The 19,660-nt window shown below is 42.7% G+C and overlaps 2 protein-coding genes across 3 annotated transcripts in view; both read left to right on the forward strand.

Moving 5' to 3' along the window:
• The window catches only part of LOC135507889 (metabotropic glutamate receptor 1-like), a 30,906-nt gene extending 17,245 nt beyond the window's left edge, over positions 1 to 13,661 (forward strand). The window contains exons 5-10 of one of the 2 annotated variants that reach the window (XM_064927636.1): positions 640 to 886; positions 1,310 to 1,478; positions 1,891 to 2,017; positions 9,485 to 9,873; positions 10,123 to 10,655; positions 11,370 to 13,661. In XM_064927636.1, coding sequence (XP_064783708.1) covers positions 640 to 886; positions 1,310 to 1,478; positions 1,891 to 2,017; positions 9,485 to 9,873; positions 10,123 to 10,655; positions 11,370 to 12,345 — 2,441 coding nt within the window. In that variant the 3' untranslated portion in view covers positions 12,346 to 13,661. The remainder of the gene's footprint in view (positions 1 to 639; positions 887 to 1,309; positions 1,479 to 1,890; positions 2,018 to 9,484; positions 9,874 to 10,122; positions 10,656 to 11,369) is intronic. The other variant, XM_064927637.1, reaches the window with a different exon arrangement.
• Positions 13,662 to 13,774: 113 nt separating this feature from the next.
• rab32b (RAB32b, member RAS oncogene family) lies at positions 13,775 to 17,403 on the forward strand. The gene is given in 4 exon segments (XM_064926989.1): positions 13,775 to 14,009; positions 14,624 to 14,822; positions 14,824 to 14,899; positions 17,266 to 17,403. Coding segments are annotated over 4 exon segments (648 nt in total).
• The last annotated feature ends 2,257 nt before the right edge of the window (positions 17,404 to 19,660 follow it).

A 19,660-nucleotide genomic window follows, 5' to 3' on the forward strand; every position in this document is an offset into this window, starting at 1 on the left:
AGTTCTATATTGTTCTCTTCAAATTCTAGGTAAATCATCAAAGTGTTACTCTACTGTCTCGATCTTTTAACATACTGCACAATGTGTCAAACCGTTTTATTCACAAGACCTGTATTTCTGGCAAAAGGGGACGCAACTGGATCGAGGGAGGAAGGAATAAATGAGAATAATAGATTTTCTTCCTCTGTCAATTAATAATAATATTACCACATTATTTACACCTAATTGAATTGCGAGTTGCGAATACAAAATGGTTGGTGGCTCCATGGTAACAAGCATTTCTTTGATGCCATAACATAATGATGCCTGCCCTTTGATGCTCCCAGACACAGAACGGAACAGCACAGTGTGTCCTTCTGCTGCACAAAACCCAAGAAGAATAATAAGCATGTGTCTTTGGACACCCTATCATTCCTTGGTAATATTTCAGTCGATATTACGCTGCAAAAGCTGTTTGACAATAGAAAAATAGTTTATTTCATATTCAGCTATGACTATCTATTTCACTTTGCATTGCATTACATTGTATAATCCTTGTATAATGCTTACAGAACTGAAACATTAAGTACTTTAAAAAATTACTTTGAGGAAACAATGCATCCCTAATCTTCCTTCCTTTGTTTTAACTGTATTCCACAGGTTACGAAAGTCTAGAGGACAACTATGTCCAGGACAGTAAGATGGGATTCGTCATCAATGCTATCTACGCCATGGCTCAGGGTCTCCATGACATGCACAGCCACCTCTGCCCCGGCCATGTGGGACTATGCAAAGCCATGGACCCCATCGATGGAAGCCAGCTGTTAGAGTTCCTCATGAGGACCTCCTTCACTGGGGTGTCTGGAGAAGATGTGTGGTTTGATGAAAATGGGGACACACCTGGCAGGTAGGTGTAGCCAAGGTGATGCAGAGTCAGGGTCTCATGATGAGATAGCCCTGCCAACGAGACATAAAACCAGTGTCACCCTTAGCCCAAGAGGGAATTTCCTCTTAAACTTAAGGCTAAGACGATGGTTTCCTGAGCGAGATGACTGCGGTGTGAATCTGACAAGTACAGCATCTACTCTTAGTACATAACAAAAATCCCCTGACAGTGACAATACTGTTTCCAAATGATTAGGATGACGTGCCCAGAAGACAACAAATCCTCCTGAAACATAACCAATATCAATATATATGTATACCAAAGTCCCCTGCCCATAATCAATCAATATAATTGAATCTGTTGCTTTCTCTTTCACTATGAAAATAAGTCTCCGTACACTTGAATCAAATACAAGTTTCAGAGCAACTTTCCCTCCACTCTTAGGTATGAAATAATGAACCTACAGTATGTGGAGCCTGGTGCGTTCGACTACATCAATGTGGGTTCTTGGCACGAGGGTCAGCTCAGCATTGATGACTACATGATGCAGATAAACCGCAGTGACATGGTCCTCTCCGTCTGTAGCGAGCCCTGCTCCAAGGGAGAGATCAAGGTAGGTGTCAAACAGTCCAGCTGGTCTGATGCTACTGAACGTAATTATTTATTTACCCATTGACTTTCATTAACACTAGGACGCCGCTTGATTTTCTCATTAAAATAAATCTGCATGCCATTGCGAAAGCAATCTCCTCCTCCTTCCCTTTCCGTAACTCGTGTTAGCCCAACTTACACATTAGCAATCTGCAAAACCTTCCATTTTGCAGATCTGTAAGGTGTAAGCAATATGGTGGACACCCCACCACTACCCTGGTTATACTTATTCAGATGCTGCATATCTGGGTTAAGGCCAAGGGGAAGGAGTAGGGACTAGGGAGAGAACTGTGACCGGCTGTATGGGTAAATTGAGTGAGTTGAGAGACTCCAACAGTGCAATCTCATCCTGTCTATGTGTTTGAACGAAACAGGTGATCAGGAAGGGAGAGGTGAGCTGTTGCTGGATCTGTACAGCCTGTAAAGACAACGAGATTGTTCAGGATGAGTTTACTTGTACGGCCTGCGACCTGGGCTGGTGGCCGGACCCTGAACTGGAAGGTATGGTACGGTGCCCTTCCCTTCCCTCTTTCATACCTACAGAATTGTGCATGAATGGGTCCAAAACAGTACCATCGAGTTGTTGGGTTATTTAGGAGTGTATGGTGTTTGCTTTTAGCTTTTTTGTGTCTTTGTAGAGGTGCCTACATAAACATATACACAAAGCTAATGAAGGATAAAAAAAGAGTGCATTCGGGAAAGTATTCAGACCCCTTTACTTTTTCCACATTTTGTTATGTTTACAGCTCAGGTGCATATTGTTTCCATTGATCATCCTTGAGATGTTTCAACAACTTGATTGGAGTCCACCTGTGGTAAATTCAATTGATTGGACATGATTTGGAAAGGCACACACCTGTCTATATAAGGTCCCATGCTTGACAGTGTATGTCAGAGCAAAAACCAAGCCATGAGGTTGAAGGAATTGTCCGTAGAGCTCCGAGACAGGATTATGTCGAGACACACATCTGGGAAAGGGCTACCAAAACATTTCTGCAGCATTAAAAGGTCCCCAAGAACAGAGTGGCATCCATCATTCTTAAATGGATTAACCACCAAGACTCTTCTTAGAGGTGGCCGCCCGGCCAAACTGAGCAATCAAGGGAGAAGGGCCTTGGTCAGGGAGGTGACCAAGAACCCGGTGGTCACTGACAGAGCTCCAGAAATCCTCTGTGGTGATGGGAGAACCTTCCAGAAGAACAACCATCTATAAGGGCACAAGGCGAGACCCAGATGCAGACACAGGAGGCAGATGGTTGAGTCTTGATATTTATTAAACAATCCAAAAGGGGTAGGCAAGAGAATGGACAGGCAAAAGGTCAAAACCAGTTCAGAGTCCAGGAGGTACAGAGGTGCAGGCAGGCTTGAGGTCAGGGCAGGCAGAATGGTCAGGCAGGCTTGAGGTCAGGTCAGGCAGAATGGTCAGGCAGGCTCGAGGTCAGGGCAGGCAGAATGGTCAGGCAGGCTCGAGGTCAGGGCAGGCAGAATGGTCAGGCAGGCTTGAGGTCAGGGCAGGCAGAATGGTCAGGCAGGCTTGAGGTCAGGGCAGGCAGAATGGTCAGGCAGGCTTGAGGTCAGGGCAGGCAGAATGGTCAGGCAGGCTTGAGGTCAGGGCAGGCAGAATGGTCAGGCAGGCTTGAGGTCAGGGCAGGCAGAATGGTCAGGCAGGCTTGAGGTCAGGGCAGGCAGAATGGTCAGGCAGGCTTGAGGTCAGGGCAAGGCAAGGGTCAAAAACCTGGAGGACTAGCAAAAGAGAATAGAAGCAGGAGTACGGGAAAACCGCTGGTTGACTTGAAAAACATGCCAGATGAACTGGCACAGAGAGACAGGAAATACGGGGACATATACAGTCATGGCCAAAGGTTTTGAGAATGACACAAATATTAATTTTCACAAAGTTTGCTGCTTCAGTGTTTTTAGATATTTTTGTCAGATGTTACTATGGAATACTGAAGTATAATTACAAGCATTTCATAACAGTCAAATGCTTTTATTGACAATTACATGAAGTTGATGCAAAGAGTCAATATTTACAGTGTTGACCCTTCTTTTTCAAGACCTCTGCAATCCGCCCTGGCATACTGTCAATTAACTTCTGGGCCACATCCTGACTGATGCCAGCCCATTCTTGCATAATCCATGCTTGGAGTTTGTCAGAATCTGTGGGTTTTTGTTTGTCCACCCTCCTCTTGAGGATTGACAACAAGCTCTCAATGGGATTAAGGTCTGGGGAGTTTCCTGGCCATGTACCCAAAATATCAATGTTTTGTTCCCCGAGCCAATTAGTTATCACTTTTGCCTTATGGCAAGGTGCTCCATCATGCTGGAAAAGGCATTGTTCGTCACCAAACTGTTCCTGGATGGTTGGTAGAAGTTGCACTCGGAGGATGTGTTTGTACCATTCTTTATTCATGGCTGTGTTCTTAGGCACACTTGTGAGTGAGTCCACTCCCTTGGCTGAGAAGCAACCCCACACATGAATGTGTCTCAGGATGCTTTACTTTTGGCATGACACAGGACTGATGGTAGCGCTCACCTTGTCTTCTCCGGACAAGCTTTTTTCCGGATGCCCCAAACAATCGGAAAGGGGATTCATCAGAGAAAATCACTTTACCCCAGTCCTCAGCTGTCCTATCCCTGTACCTTTTGCAGAATATCAGTCTGTCCCTGATGTTTTCCTGGAGAGAAGTGGCTTCTTTGCTGCCCTTCTTGACACCAGACCATCCTCCAAAAGTCTTCCCCTCACTGTGCGTGCAGATGCACTCACACCTGCCTGCTGCCATTCCTGAGCAAGCTCTGTATTGGTGGTGCCCCGATCCCGCAGTTGAATCAACTTTAGGAGACGGTCCTGGGGCTTGCTGGACTTGAAGTGCCCTGAAACCTTCTTCACAACAATTGAACCGCTCTCCTTGAAGTTCTTGATAAATGCTTGATTTAGGTGCAATCTTACTGGCAGCAACCCTTTTTGTGCAAAGCAATGATGATGGCACGTGTTTCCTTGCAGGTAACCATGTTTGACAGAGGAAGAACAATGTTTCAAAGCACCACCCTCCCTTTGAAGCTTCCAGTCTGTTATTCGAACTCAATCAGCATGACAGAATGATCTCCAGCCTTGTCCTTGTCAACACTCACCCTGTGTTTACGAGAGAATCACTGACATGAGGTCAGCTGGTCCTTTTGTGGCAGGGCTGAAATGCAGTGGAAATGTTTTTTGAGGATTCGGTTCATTTGAATGGCAAAGAGGGACTTTGCACTTCATCTGATCACTCTTCATAACATTTTGGAGTATATGAAAATTGCCATTATACAAACTGAGGCAGCAGACTTTGTGAAAATTAATATTTTAATATCAAAACTTTTGGCCACGACTGTAAACCAGGGATAATAAGTGACACCTGGAGGGGTTGGAGACAATCACAAGACAGGTGAAACAGATCAGGGTGTAACACAATCTCTGGAGCACTCCACCAATCAGGCCGTTATGGTGGAGTGGCCAGACGGAAGCCACTCCTCAGTAAAGGCACATGACAGCCCGCTTGAAGTCTGCCAAAAGGCACCTAAAAGACTCTCAGACCATGAGAAACAAGATTCTCTGGTCTTGATGAAACCAAGATTGAACTCTTTGACCTGAATACCAAGCGTCACGTCTGGAGGACACCTGGCACCATCCCTACAGTGAAGCATGGTGGTGGCAGAATCATGCTGTGGGCATGTTTTTCAGCGGCAGGGACTGGGAGACTAGTCAGGATCGAGGGAAAGATGAACTGAGCATAGTACCGAGAGATCCTTGATGAAAATCTGCTCCAAAGTCCTCAGGACCTCAGACTGGGGTGAAGATTCACCTTCCAACAAGACAACGACTCTAAGCACACAGACAAGACAATGCAGGAATGGCTTCTGAATGTCCTTGAGTGGCACAGCCAGAGCACGGACATGAACTCGATCGAACATCTCTGAACAGACCGGAAAAAAGATGTGCAGCGACACTCCCCATCCAACCTGACAGAGCTTGAGGATCTTCAGAGAATAATGGGATTGGCTTCCCGATTGGTGCAGTGGTCTAAGGCACTGTTTAATCCATTTTAGAATAAGGCTGTAACATAACAAAATGTGGAAAAAGTAAAGGGGTCTGAATACTTTCCGAATGCACTGTACACCTGGTTAATATACATCAGAGGATTTTTAGCCATATGTTATCTTATACTATTACATCCATGTATATTATTACATGACATTACAGTAGGCCCAAAGTATATTGTCAATTTAAAGTCAATATTTACATTTACTTCCTTGCTCATGTGATGCACTCAACCTTTCTGTTCAGCTGTATAATATCAAAGGGATACTTCGGGATTTTGGCAATAAGTCCATCTATCTGCTTTCCCAGAATCAGATGAACTTGTGGATAACATTTTTATATCTCTGCGTGCAGTTTGAAGGAAGTTGCTAACTAGCGCTAGCGCAATTGCTAACTAGCATTAGCGCAATGACTGGAAGTCTATGGGCATCTGACTGGAAGTCCATGGGTATCTGGTCATTGTGCTAACGCTAGCTGGAAATTGCGTTAGCACTAGATAGCAACTTCCTTCAAACTGCATGCAGAGACATAAAAATGCTATCCACGCGTTCATCTCACACTGGAGAACTCGCCAAAAATTCTGAAGTATCCCTTTAAATATCCCTTTAATAAGAGCTCAGAGCAGATACAGTGGGGCAAAAAGTATTTAATCAGCCACCAATTGTGCAAGTTCTCCCACTTAAAAAGATGAGAGAGGCCTGTAATTTTCATCATAGGTACACATCAACTATGACAGACAAAATTAGAAATAAAATCCAGAAAATCACATTGTAGGATTTTTTATGAATTTATTTGCCAATTATGGTGGAAAATAAGTATTTGGTCAATAACAAAAGTTTATCTCAATGCTTTGTTATATACCCTTTGTTGGCAATGACAGAGGTCAAACGTTTTCTGTAAGTCTTCACAAGGTTTTCACACACTGTTGCTGGTATTTTGGCCCATTCCTCCATGCAGATCTCCTCTAGAGCAGTGATGTTTTGGGGCTGTTGCTGGGCAACAGGGACTTTCAACTCCCTCCAAAGATTTTCTATGGGGTTGAGATCTGGAGACTGGCTAGGCCACTCCAGGACCTTGAAATGCTTCTTACGAAGCCACTCCTTCGTTGCCCGGGCGGTGTGTTTGGGATCATTGTCATGCAGAAAGACCCAGCCACGTTTCATCTTCAATGCCCTTGCTGATGGAAGGAGGTTTTCACTCAAAATCTCACGATACATGGCCCCATTCATTCTTTCCTTTACACGGATCAGTCGTCCTGGTCCCTTTGCAGAAAAACAGCCCCAAAGCATGATGTTTTCACCCCCATGCTTCACAGTAGGTATGGTGTTCTTTGGATGCAACTCAGCATCCTTTGTCCTCCAAACATGACGAGTTGAGTTTTTAACAAAAAGTTATATTTTGGTTTCATCTGACCATATGACATTCTCCCAATCTTCTTCTGGATCATCCAAATGCTCTCTAGCAAACTTCAGACGGGCCTGAACATGTACTGGCTTAAGCAGGGGGACACGTCTGGCACTGCAGGATTTGAGTTCGTGGCGGCGTAGTGTGTTACTGATGGTAGGCTTTGTTACTTTGGTCCCAGCTCTCTGCAGGTCATTCACTCGGTCCCCCCGTGTGGTTCTGGGATTTTTGCTCACCGTTCTTGTGATCATTTTGACCCCACGGGGTGAGATCTTGCGTGGAGCCCCAGATCAAGGGAGATTATCAGTGGTCTTGTATGTCTTCCATTTCCTAATAATTACTCCCACAGTTGATTTCTTCAAACCAAGCTGCTTACCTATTGCAGATTCAGTCTTCCCAGCCTGGTGCAGGTCTACAATTTTGTTTCTGGTGTCCTTTGACAGCTCTTTGGTATTGGCCATAGTGGAGTTTGGAGTGTGACTGCTTGAGGTTGTGGACAGGTGTCTTTTATACTGATAACAAGTTCAAACAGGTGCCATTAATACAGGTAATGAGTGGAGGACAGAGGAGCCTCTTAAAGAAGAAGTTACAGGTCTGTGAGAGCCAGAAATCCAATAGTTCTTTTCCACCATAATTTGCAAATAAATTCATTAAAAATCCTACAATGTGATTTTCTGGATTTTTTTCACTCATTTTGTCTGTCATAGTTGAAGTGTACATATGATGAAAATTACAGGCCTCTCTCATCTTTTTAATTTTAGAGAACTTGCACAATTGGTGGCTGACTAAATACGTTTTTGCCCCACTGTATCTCACAGGGGAGACAATATTCCCACAGAGGTATTACAGTCTGATTTTGAAGTTCAGTTCCTCAAAGCCTTCACAGCACAGCACTTATTTTTGCTCAGCAGAGTTTATTCATCCATGATTGTTGGTAACAGCACAATTTCACCCATCTGGCCTATACTGCTTTCCTATTTTCAAAGGTGCACCCCATGACACCAGAGAACCATTAATCATATATCAAAAAGACAGCACTACCTTTCTTATTTCTACTGCTTATGGCTTTCAAGCTCTTCAAAGATAAGATGCTCTCCTTTAAATTAAATGTCTACATTTCACCTTCAGATAAGATGCTCTCCTTTAAATGTCTACATTTCACCTTCATTTAACTAGGCAAGTCAGTTAAGAACACATTCTTATTTTCAATGAAGGCCTAGGAACAGTGGGTTAACTGCCTGTTCAGGGGCAGAACAACAGATTTGTCAGCTCAGGGATTTGAACTTGCAACCTTTCGGCTGCTAGTCCAACACTCTAACCACTAGTCTACCCTGCCGCCCCAAAGACAGTAGACATGAAACAATGATACTAACCAAAAATAATTGTCATCAACTTTGTGAAAGTGAACATTTTGTTTAGATAGCAATTATTTTAACAACCATAACACAAACTACTTAATGACCTTGTGTGATTATTTCCTTTTTGCTGTTTGACGTTAAAGGGATACTTCATGATTTTGGCATTGAGGCTCTTTATCTACTTCCTCAGACTCAGATGAACTCATGAATATAATTTTTATGTCTCCGGGTCCAGTATGAAGGAAGTTAGAAGTAGTTTCGCGAGCCAATTCTATCTAGCATTAGCGCAATGACTGTAAGTCTACAGGAATCGGGTATCTGCTAGCATGCTAGTAGATACCCATAGACTTCCAGTAATTGTGCTAACGCTAGTTAGCATTGCCTTACGAAACTACTTCTAACTTCCTTCATACTGGACACAGCAACATAAAACCGGTATCCACAAGTCCATCTGACTCTGGGGAAAAGGATAAAGGGCATCATTTCCAAAACCCTGAATTATCTCTTTAATATAAAATTGGTCAGTGAAATATTTGCCATTTGTTAGCTGTGTCATTGGATGAATACTGTGGTGATTTTGGATGCTTGGACCAGTGTTATGCTGCAGTGATTTACTGACTCCTGCTGCAGTCCTGTCGTTCCCCCTCACCTCCAATGGCTACGCTTTGTACTACAGCTTGCCTCTCCCTCCCCATGGCTAGCTGTGCTGTGCACTGGCCCTCCCTAAGTAGAGAAGGGGTTTATTTATAGTTGAGCTGAAAACCTACTTTAATACTTGGTGTGTTTTCCAACTGGAGGCAGCGATTACACAGGCTCTCAGATGGTTGATTTGGAGAAAGAAAAATGCTATAGGCTACCCATATTTAATTAATATTCAACTGTGCAGAATGAACATTTTTTATCCACTATAAGTTTATTTCATCCTTTGTGATTTTGGGTAGTTTTGTCAATTTGGAATAAAGAAGTGTCAAGTCAGACATACACTGTCTGGGACCTAGGTTAAATCAATCAATCAATCCATCCATCAATCAGTTAGCCTATTGCATGCAGTAAGAGGCTTTGTTTCAAGTGAAATATCTTCAGAGAAAGGTCTCACGCTTATTCTCTTTATCTGTGTCTTCTCCCCAGGTTGCGAGCCCATCACCTTGCGGTACCTGGAGTGGGGGAACCCAGAGTCCATCGTCCAGGTGGTGTTTGCCTGCCTGGGTATCCTGGTCACCTCCTTTGTCACCTTCATCTTCGTCCTCTACCGGGACACGCCTGTGGTCAAGTCCTCCAGCCGCGAGCTCTGCTACATCATCCTGGCCGGGATCTTCCTGGGCTACATCTGCCCCTTCACTCTGATCGCCAGGCCCACCGTGGCCTCCTGCTACCTGCAGCGCCTCCTGGTGGGCCTCTCAGCCACCATGTGCTACTCAGCGTTAGTCACCAAGACCAACCGCATCGCACGCATCCTGGCTGGCAGCAAGAAGAAGATCTGTACCAGGAAGCCGCGGTTTATGAGCGCCTGGGCCCAGGTGATTATATAGACTTATTTAGATTTCTCTTTGTTCTTGTTTTGATTTGTTGGTTTTGACATTGGATACCTCCCAAATGGCACACTATTCCCTATATAGTGCACTAGCAGGCCCTGGTCAAAAGTAGTGCACTATAAGGAATAGGATGCCATTTCAGACGCACCTATTGTTTTGTCTTTGGTATGTCTTTGTGTCCTTGAAAAAAGCGGCATATAAATCCTGTGTGTTCTTCTTATTTTGTATAATCAGTTGGTGATCGCCGGCCTCCTAGTCAGTGTCCAGCTCACCCTGGAGGTTACTCTGATCATCCTGGAGCCGCCTATGCCCGTCAAGTCCTACCCCAGCATCAGGGAGGTCTTCCTGATCTGCAACACAAGCACGGTGGGCATGGTAGCGCCACTGGGCTACAACGGCCTGCTCATCATGAGCTGTACCTACTACGCCTTCAAGACGCGCAACGTTCCGGCTAACTTCAACGAAGCCAAGTACATCGCATTCACTATGTATACAACTTGTATAATCTGGCTGGCATTTGTGCCCATCTACTTTGGCTCTAACTACAAGATCATCACTACATCGTTCTCAGTGAGCCTGAGTGTGACTGTGGCATTGGGCTGTATGTTCTCACCAAAGATCTATATCATCCTCGCCAAGCCGGAGCGGAATGTGCGCAGCGCGTTCACCACCTCAGATGTAGTGCGCATGCACGTTGGCGACGGCAATGTCGCTTGCCGGAGCAACAGCCTGCTCGACATGTTCAAACGGAAGAAGAACTCTGAGAAGTAAGTTGATGGAAATGAGTCATTCCTGGGCCTATATTCAAAGAGTCTCAAAGTAGGACTGCTGATATAGAATCAGTTTAGCCTTTTAGAGCATAATGAATAAGATAAGCTGGACAGGGGGATCTGATCCTAGATCATCTCTCCTACTCTGAGACGCTTTGTGAATACGGGCTCCTGAGGTACCACTGGGATGCTGATTTTGCTTTACAGTAATTCACGCACAGAGGGCAGAGTCTGCGTACCAAATGGCAACCTAAATAGGCTAGTTCTCTACTTTTGACCTGGGCCAAAAATAGTGCACTATGTATTGAATATGGTGCCATTTGGGACACAAAGAGAGTGTTACAGGATATTATGCCAGATCCAGGTCAATGTTCAATTAACAACCGCCGTTGATCTGTTGCTGAATATAATTAATACCAGCATACCCATGAGTACTGAAGGATCACTATCAGGATACACTGTACCACAGAACTAGGATGTATAGTATATTGGAAATACATTCATCTGAATATATAAATAAATATACGATCCTCAGTAAATCAAACCAAAAATACGCATTTTGTAAAGTCACCATCAACATAGAATTGATCTGTTAGAGATTTTAACTTTCCTTTTTAAAAATGTTATTACATGAACCAGAAACACAGTTGTTGTCTCCACCTTTATGAGTCCCTATGAAATAGCTAACAGCCATCTTTATTCTGTTCATAGTTCTAATGGAAAGTCTGTGTCATGGTCTGAACCAGGTGCAAGACATCATGCTCCAAAAGGGGAGCACAATTGGCAAAGACTGTCTGTGCACGTGAAGAGACAGGAAGCAGGATGCTCCAATCAGATGGCCGTCATCAGACCCTTAACTAACACCTACCATAACACAGGCAGCAGCATGGCCATGGAGTTCTCTGACCTCAGCACCAAGACTCTGTACAATGTAGCCGAGGAGGACGAGAGCGACTTAGTCAGATACAATCCTCCTCTTAGTCCCCACATGATGGCCCATGGGCAGATAATGCCCACCACTGGTGGGCCGATGAAAGAGGTGGACGAGGAGGTGGTTGAATATTACCCTCCTGTTGAGCACATGCCCCCGCACCTGCCACAGAGCAGAGTGATCCCCCAGCAGAGAGTCATTATGGACCACCTACAGCTACAGGAGGTGGTGGGCAAGTACAACAGTGATTTCATCATACCTGAGCTCAATGATATGGACATGATCATTCCGCCCAGCCCTGTTGGTTGTGGTGAGGGTTTTGGGGGCAGGTCTGGGAGCAGTCATGGCAGGCCTGTGTACCACCAGGCTCATCTCATCCAGCAGCATGCAGTCTTGCCCCTGCAACTAGACCTTGGCTCATTCGACGACGAGGAGCACACCTCCCACCTGGAGATGGAGGAGGAGGAGGAGATTGAGGAGGATGTAGTGGTGGAGAACGAGCGGTTTGGCCTCCTCCATGGATATATGTATGACAACGCCCTGATTCACGAAGAAGAAGAGGAGGACGACCTCGTTCAGCTCAAATTAGCAACGGAGAATTCTTTGGCCCTGATGCCCCCCTCCCCATTTCGTGATACAGCGAGCATGGGGAGCCCCATCCATAACGCCTCACCCGTGTCCGAGTCCATATTGTGCACCCCTTCAAACTATGCCTCCGTCATTCTGAAGGACTACACACAAAGCTCAACGCTGTGAACGAGTACTGTAGATATGGTAGAATAATATAGAGCCATTTTGTAGCTGATGACTTGTAGCATATTATTTGTGTTCCATTTAATGACCAGTAAGAAATGGTCAAAATGTCTTGAATACGTTATTGAGTGATTGACTGGACTATATTGGTTGACTCATGAAATCTATGAGCAAAAGTGTGTGTTTACAGGGATGAAAGTGAGCAAAAAAAGCACCGGACACATTTTTAAAAAGGTCTTATTGTTGTATAATAAATATCACAAAGAAAAGATTTAACCTGTTGCAAAATGTATTGCCATGTTTATGCAAGAGATGAACAGCTTTGACGTTGCTCAGTGTCTTATTAGGAAAGCAAAAAGTTAAGATAGTCTTCTTCATGTAGCTTATTGAAGTCATGTAAGTAGCAGTTATTTTAAGGGTACAATGCAGTGTAAATTTGACCATCATCAGGTATTACAATAATGGTTGTGTTTGTTGCTTGTTTCATTAAGGCAAACTTCCACCACTTGAAAGTAGATTGTTTATCATAATAGACTATCCAACCTGTAGTTCACAAACATGTCTATAAATAATGTATGCACTTTGTAGGCCCATGTTTTCTAATACAGTTATAACCTTACAATGTCAAATATTCTAGATTAATGTGTTTTGTTGTTTTGCTCAAAAGTGGTATGTATTATTCAGAGAAAAAAGCACAGAGTTTGTCACAGTCACTTTCTTCATCAGATAACTTCAGAATTAATATATTATATAGATACAATAACTAACTACTGTAAGAATGTAGCAAGCAAAAACCAGAAGGATTCAAGTGCCATGTATCCGGTATGCTTCCATTTACAGAAAAACATTTTTAAAATGTCTCTAATTTCTATTGCAAGTCTGTATATTTTATAAACACTCCTTTAAATCCATACTTGCAACAGTGTCTATTATAATATGACTGCCAAAAATGTAATTTGTTACTTTTGTGAATGTACAGTATGTAGTAGTATGCATCCTATTTTGGTAACGATTCAGATTAGTTTTACTAAAAGGAATTACTACGTTTATTTTACAATTTATAAGTGTGTTGCTGATAGTGACTGTTGGGTTTGTACAGTATAATTCTTACTTTGACCAATTGTTATGATCTCACTATATAATGTAATAAACAATGGCTAGTAACATGAATAGGCTATTTGATAGATATGCCTTCATAGGGTCCAATCATGTTTTCTGTTTTACAATATGTATCAAACACAGTCGTGCAAACAGTCATTGTCGTTCACATTATTGAAGATATGTGTTTTGTTAGAATAAATAACATATTTTTTTTTGCACATGTACTGAGTCATTCATTCATGGTGGCTGTCTATACCTTGGTCACCTGCGGCAAAATGAAAGTGTAGGCTACCACTCTCTGGTCTATATCGCTAGCCTACAACAAAACTTGATGTTGCTGTTGATATTTGAACATGGCTGGGGTTCATTATCGGTATGCACCGAGTGTTTGTTTAAAGTTTTGGTGATTGGAGAGAGGTGTGTTGGAAAAACGAGCTTTATAACGCGGTACGTTAACATGCGGTTCAAGGAGATGTACAAGGCATCGATTGGAGTTGACTTTGCGTTGAAAACGATCGAATGGGACAATAAAACAGTGGTGAGACTTCAGCTTTGGGACATTGCAGGTAAGCCAAATATGTTGAGCACAGACACACACACACACGTGAAATAAGGTTTTCAGCTAGCAGAACCATGTTTTTCTCACTCAAAAATGTACAGCCTAAAAATAGAAATAAGATTATCCAACTAACTCAAAACTAAAGAAAAGTTTACTCTATTAACAATAACCTACTCTATTAACAATATTCCTATATAGAGAAGTGTAGAATTGGGCATTAAAAAAGTGGACTGAAATTAGATCTTGATGATCTATGGGGTTGTGGGTGATCTATGGGGTTGTGCGCTTCACAATATGGAGTGGGGTTGACAATATGATGACAGTTACAGTTCTGTGTTTCTCTACTTTTGTTATTTGATTTGGGTTACAGCTCTTTCCTTACTAGGTTATCTCCATGAATTGTAGACAGCATTTTGCTTTCCAAGTTGTACATTTTCCATAGCCCCAGATTAACATTTATGTAAGTGAACAGCTTTCCAATCAAAGTTAAGGAGGATTAAGAATGCAAAGCAGATGACAACTGTATGAATGTGTGCCAACAGGCGCCCTATTCCCTTTATAGTGCACTACTTTTGGCCAAGACCCATAGGGACACACTATGTTTTTCTCTATTTCCTGAAGGTCAGGAGAGGATTAGGAACATGTCCGGAGTATACGACAAGGAGGCCATGGGGGCGTTTGTGGTCTTTGACACGACCAAGATGGAGACATTAGAGGCTGCCTCACAGTGGAAGCATGACCTAGATAGCAAAGTGAGACTGGTCAGTGGAAGCCCTGTCCCTGCTGTCCTGTTTGCCAACAAGTGTGACCAGACAGGGAAACAAGGAGCTGTCTGCCCTCATGGACAACTACTGTAAAGAGAAAGGCTTCCTGGGTTGGTTTGAGACGTCAGCAAAGGTGAGGAAGTCAGAAAGAAATCAGTCAAAGAATGAAGTCATGTGATGTACATTTTTGGATATTAACACAGTAACAATGTGCTCATAAAGAATTAAGGTGTGTAAACATGAGTCACATTAGTTTCAGTGCTTTACTGTGGTTTAAAGAAGCTGTGCATTGTACAAGGCAAACATTGTGTAGTGCATTGGCTGTCAACGCAACAACATCTCTGTAGTGAATGCTCTGTTCACCCTCATAGAGTTTGGGGACTAATGGATATTGGGTCATTTCAGCAAGCAATGACATCCACCATCTCAGGTTGTTGTGAAATAGTTCCTGTAGTTACAAAAACAGATAAGATTTGCATTCCTGAAACATTATTTTGTTGAAATTGAATTTGAAACCAAAAATCGGCCCTTTTAATTTATAGGATTCACATAATATTTAACAAATATAGTAACTAACCTAACATCCGATTCTTCTTTCTATCATTGAGTAAGACGTGAGGAATCAACTAAAATGGTAAAAAGCCACCCACGGACACCCCCACACCCCACGCCAATCAGATCAAACATCCCACCCCAACAACTAGTATACAGTATCAGTTCTCTATGTTTGACAAGTACTATGGAGCTGCGGCTTGGAGTATTGCTTCTTCACCATTTGTTATGTATTCCCTGTGAATCTGGTGACGGCTTTTTCCCTCTGTTTAAAGAAATTGGCCATTGAAGTCGCTTGCATTATTTACTATAAATGAATGTGAAAGTACCAGGTTCTGCCCACTAGATGCCACTGTTGTTGCTGCTGCCGCCACACCCTTTTATCAATTTTGCTGTTTTATTTAATGAATCACAACATTTTCTTTGCAACTTTGGATAGAAAACCCAATAGCGTTTGCTCATGATAAAAATAAATTGTGTGGTCAATTGTGTGGTCAAGCCAGTTCTCCATGAAAGCAATTCAGTTTGTCCTTCTATTAGCAACCTAATGCTTCAAACCAACTCTCCTTGAATAGTTCAACAAATGGCAGCTCTCTGAGGGCTATGTGTATGTTGCAATTCTCATATGAAGACTTTTCCTACCAGCCCAAACTTTTATGGAAAAATGGGCTAGTAACTAAAATGTTGTGAGAATAATGAACCATTGGGAAAGGGATACCTAGTCAGTTGCACAACTGAATGCATTCAACCAAGATATGGCTTTTGCATTTAACCCAATCCTTCTGAATCAAAGAGGTGTGTCATTGGCGCTGAGAGAGCATTTGTTGTTTAACTGCCATGCTCAAGGGCAGAAGAGCAGATTTTTCCACCTTGCTGGCTCTCGGTCTTGAACCAGTGCCATTTCGGTTACTGGCCCTACACTCTTAACCGCTAGGCTACCTGCCGCCCCATGGCAGTCATACTATGTTTTTCAATAAAATGATATTGTAGTGTGATTATTTACCATTAAACCCAACCCAATACCATTACCATAGCAAAATACTATACAGTGTGTGTTTGGGACTTTTACCATTGAAGACCATTAGAGACCATAACATTGAAACCAATAGAACTGCTGTCGCCTAATTATTTGCTTGTTCACCAGAAATGGTCTAACAGTAACTAATTTGGCCCTTTTTTGAAGGGAATTAAACACACACAGAGGGTCTGTTTCCTTGTGAGGTTGACCATACAATCTATTTTCATCATGTGCAAATACTAATGGATTTCTACCCAAAGTTGCAAAGGAAATGTTATGGTCCATTTAATAAACACAAAAGACCAGCAACATGGATAAAAGTGTTTGGTGGCAGTAGCAGGAACAGTGGCATCTAGTCGGCCAAACGTTGTACTTTCACACTATAATGCAAGTGACTTCAATGGCAAATTTCTCAGAACAGGGGAGAAAAAACCTCACCAGATTCACTGGCAATACATTGCAAAGGATGAAGAAGCAATACTCCAAGCAGCAGCTCCATACTACTTTTCAAACATAGAGAACTGATACTGTATACTGGTTGTTGGGGTGGGATTGGCGTGGGGTGTGGGAGGTCCGTGGGTGGCTTTTGATAATTTTTTGGGATTCCTCACGTCTTACTCATTGTTAGTAAGAATGATGGTCCAAACTTGATGTTAGGTACTATATTTATTGAAGATGATATGAATCCTATATTTAAAATGGCCAAGTTAGGTGCAATCAATTATCTTAATTTCTCAGAGATCAAATTAGAAGGTGGGTGTCGAAATCCTTTTTCTTGTGTTTTTTGAGGTGGAATGACTTTGTTGTAATTGAATGAAAAATCGCAACAAACCTGATACTGACTCTGACCAAAATAGGTTGCATTTCACCATTCTTAAATTTAAAGAAAAGTGTTCCTTGTACCATGTTCCCCTATGTCTGACTTTCAGGACAATCTCAATGTTGACGAGGCAGGGGCCTTCCTAATGGAGAACATGCTGCGGATTGACAGAGGGCTGTCCAGCAGAGACAACGAAAATGACAGGATCAACATGAGCCAGTCCAAGGCAACATTTAAATGCTGCTAGTACCACCATGGAGATGAGATGGACTCAGGGGGCAGAGGGATAGAGGGACTTTAACAGGGAGGGACAGCTGGGTAAACTCATAAATATGTCATTTCAACCAGCATTGCCCACTGGATTAGGTGTCAGGCATGTCAGTGTATATCATTCTAATTTCACACCCTCACATATGATTTCAGCACATTCCATCAGCAGTACATGGGTATGGGGCAGTAGGCTACATGGGCTGTATGTGTGGGGTTTGTAAGAAACATCTCTATGGAGATGATTGAGCCCATATCTTCTGGTAATCCACTGATCCAATCAGCAGGCCAATAAACCGACCAGCGGGAACACACAGACTGTGATTCCATGGCTGTGACATTCCCTTTAAATGGTTATAAATCTAACTGACAACACATTTTAATTCTATTTTATCCTCATGAAACTCTTGGATATCATTCTTTCCTACTCCCTCACCAGATAGAGGAGATCTCTAAGACAAGGTTATTGTCAAACACTCATTCAGTGAACAATAGCGGCCACGCTATTGCAAATGGAGGAAATAACTTTCAACATGACCCATTTTCTGGCATGCTTTCTTGAAGAAATATCTGAGAATGCAACACAATGCTAGTGCTACACCCTCCGGAGATGCGTTCTATATTGGAGTATGCTATATTCAGTGTAGAGGACCCGTCTCAGTCACAGTCTCTAGATGGAGAAGGTGTGTTTAAAGGAGCAATCTGCAATTCAAACCACAACAAAGCGGACACCCCACCACTGTTTTTGTAATCAAATCAAATTGTTTTGGTCACGTACACATGTTTAGCAGATGTTATTGCGGGTGTAACGAAATGCTTGTGTTTCTAGCTCCAACAGTGAAAAAAAAGAAGTAATATCTAATCACTTCACAACAATACACACAGATCTAAATTAAGGAATGGAATTAAGAATAGAATGGCTTTGTGATGGCCACTCCAATACCTAGACTTTGTTGTTGCTTCAATATAGCCACATAATTTTCCATCCTCATGATGCCATCTATTTTGTGAAGTGCACCAGTCCCTCCTGCAGCAAAGCACCCCCACAACATGATGCTGCCACCCCCGTGCTTCACGGTTGGGATGGGGTTCTTCGGCTTGCAAGCCTCCCCCTTTTTCCTCCAAACATAACGATGGTCATTATGACCAAACAATTTTATTTTTGTTTCATCAGACCAGAGAACATTTCTCCAAAAAGTACGATATTTGTCCCCATTTGCAATTGCAAACCGTAGTCTGGCTTATTTATGGCGGTTTTGGAGCAGTGGCTTCTTCCTTGTTGAGCGGACTTTCAGATTATGTCGATATAGGACTCGTTTTACTGTGGATATAGATACTTTTGCACTTGTTTCTTCCAGAATCTTCACAAGGTCCTTTGCTGTTGTTCTGGGATTGATTTGCACTTTTCGCACCAAAGTACATTCATCTCTAGGAGACAGAACGCGTCTCCTTCCTGAGCGGTATGATAGCTGCGTGGTCCATTGGTGTTTATACTTGCGTACTATTGTTTGTACAGATGAATGTGGTACCTTCAGGCGTATGGAAATTGCTCCCAACGATAAACCAGACTTGTGGAGGTCTATAATTTTTTTCTAAGGTCTTGGGTGATTTATTTTGATTTTCCTATGATGTCAAGCAAAGAGGCACTGAGTTTGAAGGTAGGCTTTGAAATACATCCACAGGTACACCTCCAATTGACTCAAATGATGTCAATTAGCCTATCAGAAGCTTCTAAAGCCATGACATCATTTTCGGGAATTTAGTTTATGTAAACTTAAGACCCACTGGAATTGTGATACAGTGCATTATAAGTGAAATAATCTGTCTGTAAACAATTGTTGGAAAAATTACTTGTGTCATTGTCATGACGTGTGTGTAGGTGGCGGGGAAGTCGCAGGAGAATCAAACTTGGTATAATGGAGTAGTTTAATAACGTAAAACAAAACTCCTAAACCAAAGTACATAATAAAATAAACGTGGGTACAAGAACCCGTCTCACACCAATCCATAAAACACGAGCATAACAAAAAACAATCTCTGACAAGGACATGAGGGGAAACAGATGGGTAAATACACAACAATAAATGAATGGGATTGGAACCAGGTGTGTAGGAAGACAAGAGAAAACCAATGGAAAATGAAACATGGATCAATGATGGCTAGTAGACCGGTGACGTCGACCGCCGAGCACCGCCCGAACAAGGAGAGGCATCGACTTCGGTAGAAGTCGTGACAGT

Source organism: Oncorhynchus masou, chromosome 21 (assembly GCF_036934945.1).
Source record: "Oncorhynchus masou masou isolate Uvic2021 chromosome 21, UVic_Omas_1.1, whole genome shotgun sequence".
Classification (NCBI taxonomy): domain Eukaryota; kingdom Metazoa; phylum Chordata; class Actinopteri; order Salmoniformes; family Salmonidae; genus Oncorhynchus; species Oncorhynchus masou.